This window comes from Larimichthys crocea, chromosome XVIII, assembly GCF_000972845.2.
Source record: "Larimichthys crocea isolate SSNF chromosome XVIII, L_crocea_2.0, whole genome shotgun sequence".
NCBI classification, from domain to species: Eukaryota; Metazoa; Chordata; class Actinopteri; family Sciaenidae; genus Larimichthys; species Larimichthys crocea.
Genome location: NC_040028.1, coordinates 12901219 through 12925135, shown reverse-complemented (window position 1 = coordinate 12925135; position 23917 = coordinate 12901219). Strand labels below are relative to the sequence as shown.

Genomic DNA, 23917 nt, shown 5'->3' with positions numbered 1-23917 from the left:
TGTCTCTTATACCACCATTCACACACACACTAATTATCTGGGAAACAAACAGGCACCAAAAACAATTACTCATATATATATATATATATATATATATATAATATATATATATATATATATATATATATATATATATATATAGATGACAGTGGAGGTCTGCAGTTTTATTTTGAAATATATCCCGTTAATTTCCGGGCCTGACAGTGGAGGTCTGCAGCCAGCATCTCTTGCTAACATCTCCTCCCCTGATCCCCAACTGTCTTCATCACTTCTGCTCACTCTTTCTCTCTCTGTTTCTTTTTTTCGGTGTCTCTCATGCCATCAGGGATGAACGGGAAAAGCATCCTTTCTGCAATGGGCCGACACACACCGGAGCACTCCAGTGTGATGAGCACAGCAGGCTCAGGAGCCACCACCTCGCCTTGTTCATCTCGCTCCTCCTCGCAGCGCTCAGGGACAGGGGCCCATACGCCTGGGGGGCCCCACAGATCACCCTGCACCCAGGTCAAAACCTCAGAGGGCAGCAGCAACGCCCTGACCCCCAACGCTGGTCCTGCCAGGTCACCGGTGTCCCCCAAACTTTCACCAGGTAAGGTTAGCGACACTGAGACTGACTGAAATAGACCATAAGTCTGATGAAGACCCAGTCTGACACAGACAGGTGGTCCACTCAGCTCACGTACATGTGACATATCAGGGTGCAAATAGTTACTGTAGACAACAAACAACAATTTTTTAATATTAAAAGTGTTTATCAAGCTTTGAGTCTGATTCTTGAACTTGGACACATCAGTTTGAGCGCTCTACTTTGTGTTCTCAGCCACATTTCCTCTTCTTATTTGATCAATTCAAATTGAATTGAAGTACGAATTTATAGTTCTTACTTAATGTTAATGGGTCTCTACATGCTCTGCAATAAGCTGGCGACTTGTCCGGGGTGTACCCCGCCTCTTGCCCAAAGTCAGCTGGGATAGGCTCCAGCCCACCATGACCCTGATGAGAAGAGGTTACAAGTGGTTAGTGTGTAAGATTTACAGGGGTATATTGGCATAATGTAGCAGAATTATAATATTCACAACTATGTTTTCATTAGTGTATAATCACCTGAAAATAAGAATCTTTATGTTTTTGTTTTTGTCCTCTTCCACCATATACGCCGTGTTACCAGGCCAGTGTGTGTACAGTAGCTCAGGACAGACAAATGAAATACTGACTCTAGATATGGTCTTTTTTTTTTGATGTGATAAGGAAGGTGAGGTGTGGGGTATTCATTTGGTTGCAATGTGCAAACCTCAGCATTACATGCCACTAAATTTTACACACTGGACCTTTAATTCAAGTTTTATTTGCATATGCCAGATAGAAAATGCAAACATTATTTCTTCATCTATATAAAACTACATTTAAAATAAGAAATCCCAAGATTAGAGTGTTGAAGGGATGAATATTTGACAAGGGTTGTAAAATTAAAATTTACTGAAAACATCAGACCAGGTTTCTGGTTAAGAACATCAAAGTTTGCAGGTGAATTTAGAAACCTGATCAGATTTAGTCGTCAATATTATACTTTAATATCGATAATGTGAGTAAATAAATAGAATCAGAGTTTGATTTTGTAAAAATGGAATTTGAGTCTATTTTTTAGACGTACAGTTGTTCATCCATTTGTCTTTTCTGATTGGTTCTCCTGTCACATGATGTCACATTGTTTTGATCCGCAGCCTCTGTCTGTACTGTAAATAGACTTTTGTGCTCTGTTTTGTCTCGAGCTTTAGCTTTGAGTTTTTACAGGGGTCAGACTTCTCTAAAACTGTCAAACTACATACTTAATGTGTAATTTAGCTGCTGTTTTTTTTACTCCATCCATTCCATTCATTTCACCAGAGGAAGCACAGTGCTGTAGAAAGATTGATGGCTGCTGTGAGTAGCTTTAAACACTCATGTCGTACATCAACAGAGAGGAGCCACTCGGAGAAGCATTTGTCACTGCGGAGGAGCCCATCGCCCCAGAAGGGCTCCCTTCTGCTGTCGCCCCAGGTGGTCTTTCTCAAGGACATCGTCTGCTACCTCTCCCTGCTGGAGAGGGGGACACCAGAGGACAAGCTGGAGTGTGAGTGACAGGGATGGAGGGTGGGGTACAGGCGGAGGGTCAGCTCCCCTCAGAGGGATTTGGAGTTAGAGCATCTGTCGTATGCTCGGGTCATGATGGAGCTGGTCTCTGAGCCTGTCAGCTCAGGTTGACAGCAAGAGTAATAAGGCTGTTCCCTCCTTCTCGAGCTGCCTCCCCAGGGACGTAGATATGGAGCTTACACCTCCCACACAGGGCAGAGCAGTGACATGCTGTGCCTGCTGTGCCTAGTTGACTTCTTTAGTGTCTGATGCTGTATTGGCACACACTGACAGGGCTAATCTCTCCTAACTGGTCCCAATGCCCCATTACAGAAGTGGCACGCTCTACTTCTTTAACCCCGTGGCCATCTGGAGAGAGTCCAAGAAGGAATGCTAGAGCTTCAGAGAGCTACTAATTATCAGACATAGCGTCTGATAGCGTCTGAGTCATCACGGGATCTCTTGTTTCTCTCCTTTCCCCTCTAGTCATGTTCCGGCTGTACGACACTGATGGGAACGGAGTTCTGGACAGCTCGGTGAGTTTTTACCTTTCTACCTCTCTCTCTTTTCTTTCTTTCTCCTCCATCTTCATCGCTCTCTCGCTGTGTTTTGTGTCTCTCTTTGGCCTTTGCACGCAGCAGCTCTAAAAATAGAGAACTGAACACTCTGGTATTTACACGAGATCATTTGTGATGCTTGTGTTCAGCTTGATGTTAGCCATGTGCTGAAGTGACCACATAAACACACACTCTCTCCTGTGAGTGTGTGTCATACATGCAGGGGGAAACACACTCCATACGCTGACTAACAGCACATCATTCACATGACAAGCAGCAGAAGTTTCACATTTCTCACACCTGTCATCATGAGATGAATCTGTGAGCCGTGATGGATGCGAGAAGTTAAAGCTGTGGTGGTCGTTCTGTCTTGTCATCTTCCTTCTGTAGGAGCTGGATCGCATCATCAATCAGATGGTGCATGTGGCGGAGTATCTGGAGTGGGATTCAACAGAACTGCGGCCGGTGAGCAAACTCTCTACTGCAGGGGTGTCCAAACTTCTTTTTTAAGAGGGCCAGACTTGACAATTTGACAATACTAACATTTAAAATATGAAAAAATGAACAATACGTTACATATAAATGCACAATTATCTTTTTTTTAATGACTCTATCTATCTATCTATCTATCTATCTATCTATCTATCTATCTATCTATCTATCTATCTATCTATCTATCTATCTATCTATCTATCTATCTAAAAAAAAGAACGATACAAAAAAGCAAAGCTTTGTGTGGAGGTGTACTCACAACAGTCTGTCTGTGCCTCTGATCTGTCCCTGCAGATACTGAAGGAGATGATGGAGGAGATCGACTACGACAGAGATGGGACGGTCACACTGGAGGAGTGGATCAGAGGAGGACTCACCACCATCCCTTTACTGGTCCTGCTGGGCATGGATACGGTATGGATACATATTAGGATAATCTGTGTGTGTGTGTGTAACTGTATGATTTGTCTTCACACAGCCATTTCTATATTATATATGTGTTGTGAGATCAGTTCTCAGGATGTTTCTCAGTAATAATGCTCTCTGGTGGACAAACTATAGATATATTTTTGAATTTCCTGATACACGATCAAATCAGCTGTTCATCTATCAGTCAGGCGTTAACTGAGTGATGCACTCCATATACGCATGTGACATACCTCACACTCCACAATCATTTTCCAAACACACCCTCACAATTTAATGGCCTATTTAAGCTGCAAGATTGACATCTCCCAGGCTGGTCATCGACACTCAATATCTATAGAGCTGCAGCCTCAGCTAGGAAACTGTGATTATCTTCTTAGCTTTCTTAAGAATTATACTTTCAGTGCTTCATCTATATTTTGTTGTCTCCCCCCAGAATGTACAGGAGGACGGGCAGCATGTTTGGCGTCTGAAGCACTTCAACAAACCAGCCTACTGTAACTACTGCCAGACCATGCTGCTCGGAGTCCGCAAGCAGGGCCTCTGCTGCTCCAGTGAGTCTCTGTCTGTCTGTCTGTCTGTCTGTCTGTCTGTTTGTTACCTCCTGCATCTGACTCAATTTTCAGCTTGTTGTGCCTGAGTGTCTCGGAGTCCATGTTGTTTTTCCAATTAGAAGTCCTCACAGTCATCATTAAAAAAACATTAACACGGGTATTGTGTGTAATTTGATGATTGATTTCTGCAGGGAGCTGATGTTATTGTCACTGCTGAATGAAAGTACTCACTTATTGTCTAAAAAGATCTTTTAATGTGGTGAACCATGTATTGAGCCATGTTTGTAGTTGCAGTTATTAAGATGAGACAGGACCGATGTTCCTATACCCTTCAATATTAAAATAATCAATATGTTTGTATGCCACCATACTGTATCTGTCTGAACCGTGATGCTGTGAGAATCTCACAGACTGTTTCCTCTTGCTGTGTCCCCACAGTATGCAAGTACACAGTACACGAGCGGTGCGTGTCCAAAGACATCGCCGCCTGCATCAGCACCTACGCCAAGTCACGTAGACACACCAACGTAAGTACAAACACCACGCATGAAGGGCTTCATTCTGCGCACGAAGCGCCGTGCCACTGATGGACTGATGCTGCTCAGTAATGAGACAGGAACACTGACCTGTCTGTTTAGCGGATTCCCACTGGCTCATGGTCCTGTTTAACAGAGCAGCGAGCATCATGGGACAGTCTGTGAGGTCATGCACAGCTTCTTCTAATTATTATCCTCTGTATTTTAGCACTCACACAATTAATTAAGGCTCTATAGAATCACATGCTGATTGCCGTGTGTAGAGTTTGAACTTCCTGTCAGACTTCCCTGCAGTCATTTAGCTTTTATTTATTTGTCTACTAATTGATGATGAATTTAATCATCAATAGTTATAACTGACAATTCATTTAAGTCAAGCAAAAATGCCAAAAACTCAAGATGAGACAATTTGCTGATTTTCTCTTTTATATAAAAGTAAATAACTCTCTGCAGTCTGAAGACTTTAGACTTTTAACTTGTTATAGCCGTTCCTAATCATTTTTTTAGACTAAATGAAAACAATCAACAGATTAATCGACGTGAAAAGCATCAGCTGAGGCTCTCCCATCCCTGCTGTGGATCACAGCATGTGTGTCTGCTTGTGCTACTTCTGTTGGAGCTCTGCGAGGCAGCGGCCGTCTGCGTGGTGCGCGCAGCAAAGTTCAAGTCAAGAAAAGGAAATTTAGCTTTTTATCCTGGAAAGCAACCAGGTGTCTGAGCTTTTGTTATTCCCCTGAGGTTATTTTTACTTCCATTAACATATTGTTTCTCTCTAGATAAACAGTGTTTAGCTTTTAATCATCACAGTTGCCTTTGTTGTACTGTACAATGGTGCGTGAAGGTTGTGTGGAATAACTGAAAATGTTGCTAAACCCTAATTGATGTTTACACCGTGATTTGATGACTAATAAAATGATTAAAGTATTAAGAAATATTCCTCTTTTAACCTGCAGGCTATGCAGCATGTATGGATGGAGGGAAACTCTCCTACCAAGTGCGACCGCTGTCACAGAAGCATCAAGTGTTACCAGGGCCTGACGGGCCTGCACTGTGTGTGGTGTCAGATCACTGTGAGTTGTTGCTTATGCAGACACATATATATAACTCAAGTCACACTGATCTGCAGTGGCCGTATACCAGACTGTGTATTGACTGATAGAAAACATATTAAGTACGCAGCAGTATCAATTGTGATTGTTTTTATGCTAAGCTCTCACATTATGTATTCTGAAGTCTATCTGTCAAACTCTTTCAGGACATTACATTCAGTTGCCAGTTTATTCAGTAATGTAATGTCTTGATCTAACTGTATTGTGTTATACTGACAGCTGTATACGAATTATTGTTATTATTTTGTCCATCCCATTTATATCAGTGATGGTAAGCTAAATAACAGAAACCGCTCTCTTTATACTGTAATGCAGTTCACCACCACAAACTACAACAACCATAGAGTCAACACCCATCAACACCTCAGCACAAATTAAACATTGTAACCTTGATATAGGTAGGATTTATTGCAGGACCACATTGGGTCAAGCTTGGTGTATCATTCCCTGGACTTACTGAACCTTAACCACAACCATTATAAGCCAAACCCCCATACTCAAACATTAACCAAGTCATAGATAGATAGATACTTTATTGATCACGAAATTCAAGCATCCAGTAGCAGCATGCAAACATACATTAAACATGCATTAGAATGAACATAACACAGCAGCCATGCGTTAAAAAAACCTGAGATTTATCTAAATTTAAATTAAACCTGTGCTAAAATATTGAACATTTGCAGAGGAGTTGAACTTTTAAAAAATTATATATGTGCAGAGAAATTAGACATTTGCATAGAAATTAAATATATATCTGTGTATATCTGTGTCATGACAGCAGAGTTCAATTGTTTACTTAATATGGATCAACCTTTTGTTCCAAATGTACTATGTGAACGTATGTCCCCACAATGTAATTATTACAAGTACCTACACACACACACACACACACACACACACACGCACACACACGCACACACACACACACACACACACACGCACACACACACACACACACACACGCACACACACACAATTTACTTGTCATTGCCTTTCAAATCCACTAGATGTCACCACTGACCTGCAGTTTGCTCAATATTAGCCCTGCAGTCAAAGCACTCACACAGCAGTTGCTCTCATGTCAGCATGAGAAATATTCAGCACAAATGGAAATGTTTTTCGATTGATGCTGGACGACCTGTCAAACAGTCCACGCATACTGTCCAGATAAACAGCCTGCAAAGTGTAGCGTTTCATACTGCTAACATTTGATATACTCAGTCCCACAGATGGATTACGCCCACATTTCTTATGTTTCTCCCTCTCTCCTCCACAGCTCCATAATAAGTGTGCGTCTAATTTGAAGCCAGAGTGTGATGGAGGAGCCTTGAGGGACCACACTCTGCTGCCCTCGTACATCTGCCCTGTTGTCTTGGTGAGAATGCATTTCTCTGCTATCCAGACACATCACTGCACACCAACCAACCAACCAACCAATCAATCAATCAATCAATCAATCAATCAATCAATCAATCAATCAGACTTTATTTGTATAACACTTTTCATACTCAAAGTGCTTCACACAAAAACACTTCATTTTGGTATTATTAAAAAGCCACTCCCAGAAGACCTGAGGGTCCTCGAGGGTTCATAGGTTAAAAGTAAATCAGATAAATAGGCTGGACTAAGACCATTAAGAGATTTATAAACCAGTAAAAGAATCTTAAAATTGATTCTGAAGCGCACAGGCAGCCAATGCAGAGACTTTAAAATGGGTGTATTATGTGCTCTCTTTCTGGTCTTCATCAACAGACGAGCAGCTGAATTTTGTAATAACTGTAGTTGATCTATAATAATGTCTCTGTGTTGGCTTGAGAGAGAAACAGCCATACATTGATATGTACAATATACAATGATAACTCCCAGGTTTTTTACTTGTTGACTAGGTTTGAAATAGTAGTTTCAAATTTAGTTTCTCTCTCTGTGCTTCAGTACCAATAATTACAACTTAGGTTTTGTCCTGGTTAAGCTGTAAAAAATTCTCTGCCATCCATAATTTTATGTCTAAACTGCAGTTAAAAAGGGGCATGTATTGGCCATGAGTCATGAGGAGATGTAGCAATGTAGAGCTGTGTGTCATCAGCGTAGCTATGGAAATTAATGCCATGTCTTCTGATGACGTCCCCAAGCGACAGCATGTAAAGGTTAAAAAGTGTAGGTCCTAAAATTGAGCCTTGGGGAACACCACAATTGAACACCTCACAACTGTGACTGTATTCTTATTTTAAAAGTTTCTTATTGATAGAAAACAGTGTGTGTGACCAGTTCGCCTCGGTTTTTTAGAAGATTGTATTTATTGCAAGACTGTTATATTAAACCTCTCCTGCAATGCTGTTCATCTGTAGCTCAGTACGATTGCACCCAAAGTTGTTATTTTTGCCAAATATGGCCAAATGCACTCTTCTGTGTCATACTACTCATTGAAACAAGGGTGGAACAAGGATAAGGACCACGCATAAAAACAAAAAGAACATTTTTAACCATATATTGAGGATTGTTTAAATATTTTGATGAGTGGAAAGCCACCACAACCTGGATAGGCGGAGCTGTTTCTTGCTATATGTGGACTATGTGAATGCAGCCACCAGAGAGCCCCCAAGCTGCAAGATCAGCTTCAATATATTGTATTTTGGGAGAATTAAAAATACCTGTCTTTTTTTGTAGCCAGGAAAACCACCTAATTTGCTGTGTGAAGCACATATATGCTTCAAAAAGCATATAAGCTTTTTTTAGGTTATAGGCAAACCTAAGCTGCTCTGATAGGGAAGCTGTGACTGTGTTTGTGGGGTAATCGAATCAAAATCATCTTTAGACTGTCACGTCAAACAGTGAGTAATGAATGACAGCCGCCCGACATTCACTGAAGTGAGGAGAATAATGGTAGGCACCATTAGCAATTGTATCATGGCATCAAAATAATAATAGATAATAGCTTTTGCTGGTTTACGCAGTGGCCTAATAACGTTGTGGGTATACATACCATAATCACAGAAACAGATCCAAAATGGTACTGAAGGGATTGCAGTGTTACATGGAAATGTTTCTTACTACCTGAAACATCAGTACCATTCTTACTATTTTTTTGTTTTTTTATTGTTTGCACATTAATATGGAGGCTGGTCAATTGTATTTTTATTCATTTATATAAGTTCAGTTATTTATTTTTTACTGTTTTGGATTGGTGGGGAAAACATTTTTATGTTTTATGTCACCTTGTTTTCAAAGTTTACATTAAACATGTTTCCGGAACATGCTGCATCTGTTGCATTTATTAATGTACTCCAGCCTGTTTTCCTCTAAAAATGTAACAGATTGTTGCATTGCCACGGATCATCTGATAAGGTTTAGAATATCTCCCTCAGAGTTTGACTAAAATAGGGCCCCCAAACAGCTAGAAATGGCCTTGTGGATAGGACAGACGATAGAGAATAGATGGAGTGATGACTTCACTGGCTCTATTAGTGACATGTCAGTCAACAAATTTCCTCTAACAAGTCGAGTCAGGCCACATCCTCCACACACCTGCATCAATTTCACACCTAGTGATGATTCTAGTTTCAGGTTTGTGGTCTGACTTCTCAATTTCCATCACAGATACATCATCGACGAGCTGATTTATATGCATGTTATCCATATCCATACATTAATACAAGGAGCCATGCACCTGCAGAATATTTGATTCTAAAGATTTCAGAAATAAACAGTCTTTTTCTTCTGTGCTCTGGAATCAGTGTAGAGTAAATGAAGCCTTGACCCATGGTTGCTTATCTACAGGATCGTCATTCTGTGGTGAAACGCGGTGAGGGGGAGTCTCCACCCAGCACGAGCCCCGATGACACCAACCAGACTTTCAAATTCTCCCCTGGAGACGGACAAGCACTGCAGGTACGCCAGTCCAGCATCCAGCAGCGCTCCATCATCTGGGTTGTTTAAAGGTCTGGTGTGTAGGATTTAGTGGCATCTAGTGGTGAGGATGCAGACTGCAACAAACTGAATACCCCTCACCTCACCCTCTCATTTCAATTGTGTCAGAGAAACTATGGTAAAACTTGTGTAAAACACCCTGTCTAAAGCAACGAAAACGTCTTCCAGGTGACTGTTTATGACTGAAACCAAAGTTATGAATATCATATTCCATTTCTGTCAGTAGATTCTTCTGCATCTTACTCAGTGGACCTTTAAGTGACCACACAAAGCTAGTTAAGAGATGCCTGAGTCGGTTTTACTTTCTTGTCTCCAGATCACCCCTCTCCCAGGAACTCACCCACTCCTGGTCATGGTCAATCCCAAAAGTGGGGGGAGACAGGGGGAGCGGTAAGTTCCCATCACCCACTCACACCCTCTACTGTGGTCAGGTGGTCTGTTCTACTATTGGATTTTACATTTAGTTACAAGTTATAAATTAAGTTGATCACAGCTGCAGGAACACTTTGAAACTTGATTATGTCAGAGATTAATAGTGCTTTTTATTGACATTAAAACAGAAATTAATCGTTCAAAAATCAAAGATTTGGTGAATAATAGTCCAGATGTAGTATTATTAAAAGCCTGTGTGTTATTAGAGCTTATCATTATCTGAAAATCACAGTACACTTCAGGAAATGGATTTCACAGAGGGCTCCAGAGGTTCGCCACCTTCCTGTTGTCTCCCTGAATCCTATAATTTTAGGCGACGAGGGCTATAGATCAGCGCTTTGCTCCCCACCTACCACACAACAGAGACCAATCAGACCCTGTTGCTCTCCCTCAGCCTGACACATTACCATAGCAACATACTCTTTATTACCATTAGAAAGGAAATTATCTCCTATTAATAGACCTTACAAGAACAAAAACACACTGTGAACAGGAAACCAGAGGCTGTTGCGTTGCTATTTTTGTCTGTGTGAAAACTGAAACAAGTTTTTCTGTTTTCATCTTCTAACATGTTTAGTTTGACGGATGACTGCAGCAACTTATCACAAGTTGCTTCTGCCCTACATACAAATATAATAAGTTTAAACTTATTTTACATAATCCGTCTAAATCTGTATTATCCACTGACTAATACAGATCCATCAACTCTCTTACACCTTCCTATAGTGTAGATCCACGAGGCTGAAGCATCTTTCTTGTTTGTATGAATATTTTCAGGTATTCTGATGGAATAAACCGACTGTCCTCTTGTTGGATATTAGAGGCATATTAGGAGCTAGTAAAATTGCCTGCATGAGAGATGATTGTGAAGGCTTCAATGAGCATTTTATGTAACTCTCACAAGGTTACAGGAAACTATTGTGTTGAGAGAAGAAAGACTTCTTCGTCTCTCTTCTTCCTAAACTCTCCAATGATTCATCCTGCACACTTCAGACAGTAACACTGAAGAACAGATTATTTCATAAGCATGTGGAGTCATATCTTTGAAGGTACATAATGCTTACACTTGGTGTGAATATTCAAACTCAACATGGCATCATTTTCATGGCTGCAGCATTCCATAAAATTGAAAACATTCTATACAGGTTCCTCGGAAAAGCAGTCATAAATTTAATATCTCATGTAGAACTTTAGATATAGTTTAAACACTGGTTGAGTGCATGATGACCCATCGAGTTATCTCTGCTTAAAGTGTGCTATGTGCCGCATAAAGATGAAGAAGGAAGACATGAATTGATTTGCATTTATTTTTTCTATCAACGTCACGGCGCTCTGATTCACCAAACATTAAATGCATGTACCATCTGACATGCTTCAGAATAGATATCGCCTCACAGAATTTATGAAGCCCATACAGCACAATATTATAATATTTATTTTTCATTCTTCTAACATGTAGACATAACCTAGATTATTCATTTTGTATAAGTCTGATATCATGATTGGCATATAGTGTTTCAATGATCTCCGGAGGAGTTAAAGTCCATGTAAAGGCAATACTGAGATTTCTTTCCAAACACATTAAACATGTTGGAAAATAGTTGCTGAAAACATGTGAAGGATATATTACTGAAATGTGGAAATGTTTCAGTCCAGGATTTTGTGGGCGGTCCTTAAAGGGCGGCTCGATGACACGCTGAGGCCACCCTGAGAATACCCCTGCACCCCTGGTAGATAGACACATGAATTCATCTCGCTCAGTGTTTTAAAGTTAGTCATATTATATTCTGAACTCATCTGACACGTTTCAGTCGCTTCAAAATGGCTGCCTGACTGCTCCCACAAGCGGGCGTGGCTTCAGCACATTCAGAGGACACGCCCCCACAGTCCTGGAGCTGAGAATTCATTTTTACCTGATTCTGACAGCTAATTTAATAAACTTGTTGATATTTTTTATTCAAATTTGGCTGGATGGTTAATAACACTTTCTTCTTTAGTCTGACAAACATATTTATTCAGACACAGACTTTAACAGTATTTATATTTATCTTCTTCTTCCAGGGTACTGAGGAAGTTCAGGTACCTCCTCAACCCCCGGCAGGTATACAGTTTGGATCGAGGGGGACCAATGGTAGGGTAAGTGTCTGCTGCATTCATCCATCTCTATCCATTCGGTCAGTGCTCGGGCTTTGTCAACTATTTGACATGTTAATATGAGGATGACATTTGTTTTCTATGTCTCAGAACATATCATCGCCAACATGTCATCTCATTCAGACAGGATTTATTTCTAGAGTGAGGATCGGATGAAATGAAGCTATCATTTGTTGAAGGACAAAATGAAGGTGTGCAGTGTGCAGTGGATTTCAAGCATTCAGAGTGCAGACTGCTGCATCAGGAGTTTGTGTTTCCGAAAAAAAAAAAAGAAAGACCAACATGAATATAAAGTAGAAATACAGTTAGTTATTGTTGAGTGAAGGAGCTCTGCTGTCAGCCACGTCTTTCCTTTATGTCAAATGAACCTGCATTGGAGGTTGCTGAAGGAGAATGGGAACAGCGCATTACTGTCGCGCAATGCATTTGACCTCTTGACACACACACACACACACATATATACATACACATACGTGCAGAGCTGAGAACAGCTTGTACTTTGACGTGAATGCTGCTGCACGTCTCATCCGTTCACGGCAGAAAAATGGCAGACACAGCTGACAATGCTTTACCTTGAAGGTGAAGCACTCTCTTCACCATCCTCTCACTTCCCCTTTGTCTGTGCATCTCTCTCTCTCAGTCACGACTAACAGAGCTGCTGCTCTCCAGAGCTCATTGTAGGAAAGACGACCGAGTGACGCACTCAGGGCCTTCAGGGAAAATTCTGTACATGATACACGTGGTGTCACACACTAAGACTGGTACCCTGATATTACACTGGACTCTGGAAAAGATATCAGTGTTGGGATCAGAGACTTTTTTTTACAGTTACAGTTCAGTAATAAAACTTTTTTGTTCAAAGTGATAAACAATATGTTTTACAGTCTTCCCAAAAATGTCATGACTTATCACTACAAGGATGTTTAGTCAAAAATATTATAAATTATATCAATGCATTAGTCACATTTGTTCCTTAATTTCTCATTGCAGCCATCATATGATATTGCTCCCACAGTGTTTTAGAACATCATCATTCTGTTGAGATTGGGACTGGCAGTGATGATGTCATTTTTAATAAAGCAGCCCAATCATCGTGTTCTGCTCCATCTTTTCAAGTGCATGTGTCTATTATTCCAGTAACACACATCTGAGCACATCTCCGTCAAAGTGATGTAACTCTGCGCTGCTGAGCGGCGGCACAGTCGGTGTGTCGGTGCTGCTCAGAGGCTCTACGCTATGCACAAGCGAATGTAAACACATGCATACAAATAAACACGCAGGGCTGAATGGAGGTCTGTTGTCACACAGAGGGTTAACTGGCTCTCAGCTGAACCCTCCACAACTGTTACCATGGGCTCCCTAGCAACAGGCTTAGCAGGCTTTGAGGTGAGAGGCAGCTCACTCTGAGTAATTTGTTTAGGGAATGCAATTCCTCGCTGTACTTTCAGTCATTACAAACATTGTTTCAGCCCTTCCATTAATGTAAACCTCCATTTGGCTCCGTGTAGAGGCGCATGTTTCTCCCAAGCTGTCATACATAAAGCATAGCCACAAACAGTCAGGAGTAGGTGGCTTAATGAAACTTTTATGCTGACATGAAAGGGCTTTGGTTGGATGTGATACACAGCTCCGTGTTGTGGAAATGTCCCCATGGTGGGTGTATGTCAGTGTAGTTCCTCTGCATGTCTGTTAGAGAGGGACCTCATCGAGCAACCTACTGTTATTTGAGTGGACTGCAGTAGCTTAGACTTGAGGGAATAAGGCTGGCAATATTGTTTCAGCTGCCAGTGAGACATGAAATCTGATTCAAAAAGTCCAGTATGGTCCAGGTCCAAAAAGGTTACAGTGGCAACGATTTTATCTTTCCTTGTGAAGATGGCGAGCAGAAATACAGCCTTCACAATAAAAAGTGACCTGTCTGTGTGCACGTGTTTGCAGAATGATGCCGCATTGCAGTTTGGTCAAAAATCAAGCAATGTTAGGTTTTTTGCTGGAGGGGCTGGAAGCTGCCCTACCGCCTCTGCACACACTGAAGATGGGTCACAAATATAATAATAGTTTTTTTTTTTCTTTTTTAGAAATGATATAAATAGTACATTTGTGGGAGCATACTCACAGGTGTAGATTTGGTGATGCAGTATACACGGCAGCAGCTGAAAGTGCATTGACTTAAAGGTCTGGGATGTCAGATTCATGGTGCTCTATTTACAACTATGTTTTCATTAGTATATAATCACCTGAAAAATAATCATTATGCTTTTGTTACCTTAGAATGAAACTTTTATATCTACAGAAGGTCCTTCTTCACAGAGTCCTCCATGGTGAACCGCCATGTTTCTACAGTAGCCCAGAAAGGACAAACTATACACAGGCTGTTGACAGAACCTTTTGTGTTTTTTTTGTTTCACAGCCACATCATTTCTTCTTACGCTAGGAAAGAAAGGGTGAAAAAGAGGGTTCCAAGCAGTTACTACTTGATTAAATGAAATCCTACATCCTGTCCCTCATTCATGTGTTTAGTTACGGCTTAAATCATCAGGCGTTGGCTACCTAGGAAAGACAATTCATTGTTGGTTTTGATTTTTTCGTGGGATTATGTGACAGTAGTAAATCTGTAGAATAATGATCACAATGTTTATCCTTTAGTGTCGAGTGAGCCTGTCATCTTGTTTGTGCTGCCAAATCACCACCTACATTTATTTATTTTGAGATGGAGACACAGTTTGGAAGGTCTACGGCCATTACTGTTCAGGACCAGGTGGTTGGTGTGAAAGGGGTCGGTGCACTGTATGCAGCTGTCTCATGACGGAGAGAGATGAAAGCTACTGTCGACACCTTTGTCCCGGCACACATTAAAGGTCCCTTTGAAGGGCACGCACTCTGTGACCACTTGGTGACGACGGTTTCCAGGGAAAGGAGTGGAGGGAACACAGCTGGAGAGGGCGCACATTGATCAAACTCTCCCTCTGTCTTTCTCTGTCGACTCTTTTATGCAGTCTGTTTAAGGCAAGAATGTAGCACCGTCATTCCTCCTCCCCGTTCTGTATAAAACGTACAAACACGGAATTGAGGGGCATTGTTGTTCTGCCGCTAAGCCGGCAGAGGAGGTAGTAAAAGAGTTGAATTGACTTCTGTGTAAAATGGGGGAACCGGCAGCTATTCACACACATTTACACGTCCTGCTTCCGGAAGGCCAGCAGGTTTCAGCCGGGTCTTCAGCATTAGATCATTCACAGCTTTGATAAAAAAATCCTTGTCTCAACTGTTCCAATCCAATCAACGATTGGATTATCACAGATAATACACTTTGACACTGAGACTGAGGAGCTCTGTGTAGAAGCAAACACATTGTAAAACACTTGTTTCTGCTTGTGTTGGTTACATTTCCTGTATTTTCTGTCCTCCCAGGCTCAACTTTTTCCATGATGTCCCAGATTTCCGGGTGCTTGCTTGTGGGGGTGATGGCACTGTGGGTTGGATACTCGACTGTATAGGTACACTGATTTTTATCCTCTGAAATAATGCCTGGAACATCACAAAATATCCAACTGTTACAACATGGATTAGTTAGTTTGATGGTCTTTTTAAAAACCAAGTTCACCACAGTTTATAGACAGACTTCTTGGCTCAACTTTAACCTGCCAATCCAGGTCAGACAGCTTCCCTGCAGTGAGGGATGATTATAAACACTATAGTGACAGATACATGACTAAAATCAAATCAGAATTGTCTTTTATTACATCTCTTAAGCAAGAAACTGTTTTTCCAAAAAAGACTGATGTGTTCCTCTTTGCCTTTGCAGATAAAGCCAACTTTGCCAGGCACCCCCCAGTGGCCATCCTCCCTCTGGGCACAGGGAACGACCTGGCACGCTGCTTACGCTGGGGAGGAGGTGAGGCACTCACCTAATCATCTGTTTTGTGTAATCTTTCACAGTGGCTCTTACTGCTCAGACAATTATGGAATTTAAGTAAAAAGTCAAACCAAAGCAGACGAGTGCAGGCCCATCACATGTGAATTTTTTCACACAGTGTTATTTAGTACCCCACAAAATGTCATTACATAGAAATTGTTATTTTTGTGTTTTAGCGCCCCCAGTTTCAGAGTGTAATCCCACTGTGGTAAATGTGGACAGCTGTACACATGTATTTCTTCTGATTACATTACTTCTGATCAAAAACTAGCCGAGCCGACAACTTTGCTAACAGCCAAACATCAACAAGGTCAACAACAAGTGTTAATACAGTTATTACAAACTAATGTTGTGCAGTCAAACATTTATAGTGGAGAGTCCAACATTTACGAGGATGCCAAATGTTTGGGGGAAATTAATTTTGCATCATCTGAGATTTTTTCATTTGATGGAAAACAGAAAAATACATGGAAAAGAGGTGGTGGGTCATTACAAATGACTGGAAAACTCATCATGAGAATGAAAAAGATTGATTTATAGATTTCTAGTTATAAAATATGGATATCAGATCATGTGTAAAGGTTCAGCTTAGTTCATTAAAATGGAACAGGCTTAACGTGGGTAGGTTATTGACAGGAGTCTTAACACTCTGTTTGGGTCCATTGTAGTGCTTCAACAATGAGCCTAGTTTCAGGATAGGGGTCTCCGTTGCATACTAGAATTCAAAGGCAGGCATGTTTGTGCATGTTTCTGGGAAATGAGAGATGGGAAGACGGGAGTGGGAGCCCTTATGTGACAAATTAAAAACAGTTATTATGCAAAGCGTTGTGTAAATCCTCTGCCAACCATTGATTTGTTGCAGTACTTTAGGCCAGTAATTAGAATGGCTGGTTATGACTGCTTGATTGTTACTGCTTGGAGGACCAGCAGGGCACTTACCCGGGCTTATGAATGATATTTTGTCAATAAGTTGCCAGGTCCAGGCGGCTTTGGGACTTTTATTGGGACTTTCTTTCCTACTAATAAACATTGAAGCAAGAGATTGAGTCTCTGCAGCCTTTTAGCCTGATGATGATCTTTATGTGAAGGTGAGCTGATTCTAACGTGTCACTGGAGGAATGACAATGTCAGTCATTCAATATCCCAACAATCCCAACAAATGGACTAAACCATGTTTCTGCTGTGTTGTCGCTTGGTTTATTTCATGTAGCCAGCTTGTATGTGTGTCTGTATATGTGCGCATTCACAATAAATGTGGTGAGGATCTTTTTAGAAGAGGGCAATTGTTTTTACGTGAAAAGGAAATTGTTCCCTCTTAATGTGTCAGAAGATCCGCATATGCAAACACACTCATATTTCACACATGATGTTCCCAGTGTGATGGCGCTCATTAAGGCCCGTGTGACACCTTTGGAACAAACTTACGCCTCTGATCACTATTAAGGAGCCTAGCTGCTGAAGCAGACTGTCAGCTGTGGAGCTCCCCAGGGTGCTGTTGGGCTCAGAGGTGTTGCAGGTGGCGGTCTTTATGAAACAGTAGTCTAATCAGTGCCATTGTATTTCATGATTGAACCCATAGAATCCACTATTTCACATATAGCCATAGTATGGACTGTGTGAAACAATAATTAATCAGGAGGCACTGATTAAAATCTCTGCCAAATCACTTCAGTCAGCTCTTTACAATAATGGCTCATGTTCGGGGTGTCGTTTAGCTCATTTGGTAGAGCGGCCGCCCCATGTACAAAGGCTCAGTCCTTGCCACGGCAGCCCAGGGTTCAAATCTGACCTGTGGTTCTTTCCTGCATGTCATTCCCCATCTCTCTCTCTCTCTCCCTGCATTCATGTCACTCTTCAGCTGTCTCTGTCAAAATAAAGCTTGAAAAGGACAAAAAAAATTCTTAAAATAAATAATAATGGCTTATGTTCATGTAGGTGTACACTTATTATTGTTACTCTGCTGATTGAGCTCAAACCAGCACTAAACTAAATCGACAATTAAATCTGACTGTAACTGTTACCAAGAAATGTTCAAGTTTCTCTTACTGAATTTAAAATAATTGCAGAAAACAAAGTATATAAAAATGGACCTGGGTGTACCTTTAGGGATCGTATGTATAATTTATGTTGTTTCTGTTCTCTGCAGGTTACGAAGGTGGCAGCTTGTTGAAGTTTCTCCGGGACATCGAGCACAGCACAGAGGTGGTGCTCGACCGCTGGAACATCGACATCGTCCCTGATGACAAGGAGGAGAAGGGAGACCCCGTCCCCTACAGCATCGTCAACAACTACTTCTCTATTGGAGTGGTAAGACAACTGATATAGACAATAACTGACAGATTCAAATATCTACTGTTATCCTTCCAACTACCAAAATGATGTCTTACACTCATTTAACAAACTAATTAATTATGCGTTTACCAACAGGTACTGGTTCATTACTTTGTTATATCAACAATTACCAAATGTCTATAGACAAGTACAATTTAACAAGCTGCTCGAAGTCTAATATAGTAAACAAAAACGAGATGTCACCTCTAACCCCCAAATTTGTGATGCGTGATACACAGCCGTGGTCTGGTTCAGGAGCGTCCCAGAAGTCTCTGCTGTCACTCCCTGTACAGATTGTAAAGCCCTCAGAGCCAAATGACTTTGGGCTATACAAATAAAATCTGATTTGATTTGATATATACATACATGATAAAATATTTAGACATATTGGGTATTTGGGATTTGAAGTTCTGATTAGTCATTATGTGTATCAGTTATCAAACTTCAAATTGTCTGACTGAAACGTACGCTGAAAAAGATTATTTGGTCTTTGTGGATGAAGGCAATTAACAGATTCATCAGTGAATTTCAGCTCCCTCATGGGCAGGTTTGGTCTTTTAATTGGAGGAAAGAAACATGCTGCCAGGTTCCAGTTGCTTAGCAACCTTTTTATCTTGTCCTGATGGAGATACTGGTATAAAGGCTCAGGGACGTTTATACAGAGGTGACAAACAAGACCTTCATGAAGTTATCACGGTGCTGCTCCGCTGATTTAGCTTCAGTGGAGTCAATTAGTGGATGTTTCCTCACTGCGAGCCAGTGAAATGTGTTGCTTCAGTGTTTCTTTATGGAATATAGCAGCTTCCAGACCTACACTCTACAGTTTAACCATCAACAACAATTAATTATTTAAATGAATTTTGCTGTCATCAGCTCAGGGTCGTTGCAGGAATCCTATAAATAGCTTTGCACGCTACCTTTTCCCCTCGCAGAGCGGGTTAGTGTGAGCAAGCCTTCACTCGGGTACCAATACACCAAGTCAGTGCAAAGCAGACTGTTAGCGTTGGTGCTTTGCCAGACTTTGAGCTGAGTCATCACCATAGCAGCTAAAGTAGGAACCATCTGATGTTTTCAAGCACCATTAAGCTGATAAATAAAAAATAACAGTTAAGCGCGTTGGACATGCAGCACGAGTGTAAATAAACAGACGTGACATGAGTGCGAGGAGGACATATGTGCACAGGTAGAAGTTAGAGTACTGGCAAGGAGAGGATCAACCACGGTGATGTTATACAACTGCACCCCCGCTGATATGTGCACATGAGTCAGTGTACACACACAACGCGTGAACGAGCCCATGAAACACACACCTATACATCACTGCTTTCCATTTGTCCTGGACTTTTCCAACAATGACTCTTTCTCCTCCAAACCGGGTGAAGCCAGTGTCAGGAAGGAGCGATGCTCTCTTTGTGGTCTGGGTAGCACTGCCAGTGTGTCAGATAGAGCTACTCAATAGTATTTGGCAGGCACGTTCATCCTTGTGTGTGTGTGCACAAGATAAAAATAAAAAACTTTAGGTCTTTAGGTCAAGAGTTTTAAATCCACCATCTGATGTACTGTTTGACTTTTCCATTGTGAGATGAACCGTTTTGTGAAAAAACATGATTTTAATACTTCCACCACAGATAACCACAGCTCCGTGTTATCCATAAACTGTTAAAGCCATCACATCCATGAGCCGTTCTGTTGTACTAGCTGACATGTTGCTTCATTACCACAAACACAGTTTATTTTGTCTCAGTCTTACCTGTAATTTACACTCAAAATGCTAATTGAGGCCGCATTCAAATGGGGCAAAAACACATTTTTTTTCCATTCATGTGAGTGAGGGTAGTGTGTTTTGGTTGTGGCGTTGCAGGCTGCAGGGTTGTCTGCCAAAAAACACAGCAACCTGAGTTGGGCCTGGTCCAATTTTTGGGTTTGGGTTAGGTTTAGGGTTAACAGGGCCAGGGCTAACCTGAACCCTAACCTGAAATAAAACGTTATTTCTGATTTTCACAGTGGTTACAAACCCCCAGCAGCCCCCAACACATCGCTTAATCCTGTCCGAATGCAGCCTAATCCATGAAAAGTCATAGTCCACAGCAACAAACTTTGAAAAAAAACCCTTCTTTTTTTTAAATAAATAAAAAATTAAATCAAATTAAAGTAAAAATGTACATTCAGTAGGAAGGAATAGACAGGACAGGGAAGTTGTCATATAACACTATTTTAATTTTTCATGGGATTTGTTCACAAAAAGAAAAATAGAGAATAACAGCAGTTTTATCCTTTAATGTGAAAGACCTGTGTGGAGCTGTGACTGTTGTCCTCAGATTCTGACAACGCTCCAATGTGGCACGGCCGCTAAACAAAGCGACAGATCGCCGTGCCCCCGAGAGCCACAGTGACAGATGGCCGAGTATCTGGGTGCACACGACACCTGAGCAAACCAATCTCTGACTCACACCAATGATGTAGCCATTAGTAACCCTCAAATCTGGTTTACTAACCATACAGGGTTTGCGTTTCCTGCCGTCCCATCGCAGACCTTGCTACTCGGGGTTGGGTTGCTATGGAGACAGGAGGCTGGCAAGGCCAAATCTGAGAGCTTCTACAGTCATCTGGCCTTTATCTCGCTGACTTAATTGTGGATGACATGGTGTGGAGCATGTGGTTGGCTCAGGACTGTAAATCTGAAAGTCTATTATGTCACTTCAATCTATTCCCATATTTGAGAAGATTTTATTGATCCCCAGGGTCAAAAAACACGTTTTTCTGTTCGCACAAGTGCAAATATTTTTATGTTTGCTGAACAGATACCTGAAGTTATATGCGTCTTCTTTACAGAAGATGAGGATTTAGTAGGTTCAGCTGTTGTGCTATTGGCAGGAGCAACTGGCTGTGTAAAGATGCATTGAGCAGTGGGCTCGCTGTGGGGGCTGGCAGCACCACACTAAGAGACAGGGTAGCAATAAGAATATGTGTGAAGCCTCTGCCTCCTGCTTCAAACAAACCTTCCTTTTAAAACGTTCGTCTTAAATCTGTTGAATTATTTAAAGCTATACAAATAGCAAACAATGGCAGTGGATGTAACCGTCTGTGTGCACACGCAGGTCGGTATCTGTGCTTTCGTTTGACCCGCAGCCTGGAAAGAATCTTGTGAGAGGAATTTGAGAGAAGGATATCACACCATGTCAGCAGCCATTAAAGATGCCACCTCATGTTGCAGTGAGGAAGCTGATCCCTCTGCAGCGCGTGTCTCCATGCAGGAGATTCTGTGGACAGGTGCACAGGTGTAAATGTGTATGTGCATGCACTCCAATGCACATGACTCTGTGTGTGTGTGTGTGTGTGTGTGAGAGAGCCCTGCAAGATGATTCCTAGTGTTAATGGCCAGTTCCTAATGTGTACCACGATCCCTGACTTTGCCATTAGTCAGGAGGGTGTAGACTATCCCGCGCCTCTTCTGATGGACATATAAGTCGCTTGCTGCTGCTTTCACCTGATAGGCAACAGTTGCACCAGGACAGCTATTATGAAGGGGTTAATGCTGGTCAATGCAGACATCGCTGCAGCCCTCTTAATCCGAGCACAGATAGGATTACAGTAGTCTAAGAAAACATTTTTATTCTTGAACAATCTAACCACAAAGTCTATTTAGTAGCTGCTCTGGAGCTGTCACACAGCCTTCCTTCCTTTACATGGAGTTTGTCCAGTCGTCATGGACGATCAGATTTCTATTTTTTCGAGCATTTCAATACTTCACATTCAGCTTAAAAAATGAGATGAAAGGTTTTCTTGTGAGCAGAGATAGAAACTAGAAAAGTGTGGAGTGCGGGGATGGATGTTGATGATAGTGTTATATAAGTGTTAAGTTAATAAAAACCTTTAGGCTACAAAATAAAATGCATTGCCATGTCAACTACCAGCACAACATCATGGCATAGAGCCTTATCCTCAAAATGCTCTGTTACAGCAGCTGCACTGAGCAGCACTGGTCTACAGAAATGAAATGAGCTGACAGTTTAACAGAAGAATAACACATCACCAAGGGCTGAACAGTTTGCACACAATAATATAGAGCATGCATACACACACACACACACACACACAATTGCATTGCTAGGCAACTCAGTGGTTGTTGATGTTATCCTCCTGAGAGAGAGTTGCAGCCAGAGCTGAATTGTAGTCGTACTCACCTGTCTGAATGTCATTCCGTGAGCTCTGCACACTGCAATTATGCAACAAGGCCTCCGCAATTTCCTCGTTCATTCTCAACATGTCAAGTGTAAACCCACCATGACATCACCCAATCTGCCGCCTCCTGATTGGCTAATCTAGAGAGCCAGAGGATGTTCCATAGTAGCGACTTGTCAATCATACAGTAGCCACGCTATAAAGCATATGGTTATTAATTCTAACCCTAACCCATGGTGACATCAGCCTTCATTTTATTGCATTGTTGTGCCCTTGACACTCTGATCAGCGGAGTGCTGATTGTTTCTTCTCTCCTAGGTGGAATCAGTAAGTGACTGACGTTTAGCTCTGATTCAGACTGACAAACTGACAGTTTGTTGCTAGTCTGAGCTGTCATTTAGTACAAAACTATCCTGTGTAAGCACATAAGGTTAATCAGCAGCCAATTATTTATCAGAGTATCATTATTTCTGTGGCTTTCAAGGTCTTTTAATGAGGGAGAGCCATGCTGTGAGTCACAGCTGAGCTGACTACAGTGTTCGGTCCACGCAGTGACAGTAATGATTCGGTGTAATCAGTTTACTTTGAAAAAGATTAGTTCACCCCAAAGACTGTGTGAGATATGGATGAAGTCTCTGTGATGTCACCACAGGTTTCTGAAGACCATCTTAGAAGTCCTGCCTCCACGTCTACTGACTAATCTAAAAATGAGAAAAGGCGTGGAGCTGAATAAGCCTGGTTGCTCAAACAAGCGACATGTGATGGCACGCACCTGTCAATCAAAGCGACCATGCTCTTAATTCTGCATAACTTTAAGCCTTAATATAATGTGAACAGGTGAGTTGTATATAAATTCACCCTCAGTACAGTTGTCATGAACGGGGAAATTAGCTACAGAGACCAAAACTGTTTTTTGTACCAGGCTGTAAACATGTTTATTTCTGCTGTGAAGTTGGACATTTGGACATGGGGACTTATGGAGACTGACTCACTTCTGGAGCCAGCCTCAAGTGGACGTTGCAGCTTACTTGTCTCCTTTTTTTTGTTCCGTTTTCACAGTTTATCAGGATTTGTAACAGATGCAACCTGAAATGTAACAAGCATTAAGCATCAAGATTAAAGTAAAGGTAAGGGGGGTGTCTAAAAGGGGATTTATTGAGCACTCAGCAGATCTCTGGGATGGTTGGCGAGTGTT

The 23917-nt window shown here is 41.5% G+C and overlaps 1 protein-coding gene across 3 annotated transcripts in view; it reads left to right on the top strand.

Annotated features, from left to right (window-relative positions):
• The window catches only part of dgkg (diacylglycerol kinase, gamma), a 99339-nt gene that overhangs the window by 30010 nt on the left and 45412 nt on the right, over nucleotides 1-23917 (top strand). For all 3 annotated transcript variants that reach the window (XM_019254631.2, XM_019254632.2, XM_019254630.2), the window contains 15 exons: nucleotides 326-589; nucleotides 1958-2110; nucleotides 2596-2645; nucleotides 3057-3131; nucleotides 3453-3572; nucleotides 4021-4138; nucleotides 4577-4665; nucleotides 5628-5744; nucleotides 7063-7161; nucleotides 9561-9671; nucleotides 10027-10100; nucleotides 12204-12278; nucleotides 15705-15790; nucleotides 16099-16188; nucleotides 18356-18516. In XM_019254631.2, coding sequence (XP_019110176.1) covers nucleotides 326-589; nucleotides 1958-2110; nucleotides 2596-2645; nucleotides 3057-3131; nucleotides 3453-3572; nucleotides 4021-4138; nucleotides 4577-4665; nucleotides 5628-5744; nucleotides 7063-7161; nucleotides 9561-9671; nucleotides 10027-10100; nucleotides 12204-12278; nucleotides 15705-15790; nucleotides 16099-16188; nucleotides 18356-18516 — 1682 coding nt within the window. The remainder of the gene's footprint in view (nucleotides 1-325; nucleotides 590-1957; nucleotides 2111-2595; nucleotides 2646-3056; nucleotides 3132-3452; nucleotides 3573-4020; nucleotides 4139-4576; nucleotides 4666-5627; nucleotides 5745-7062; nucleotides 7162-9560; nucleotides 9672-10026; nucleotides 10101-12203; nucleotides 12279-15704; nucleotides 15791-16098; nucleotides 16189-18355; nucleotides 18517-23917) is intronic.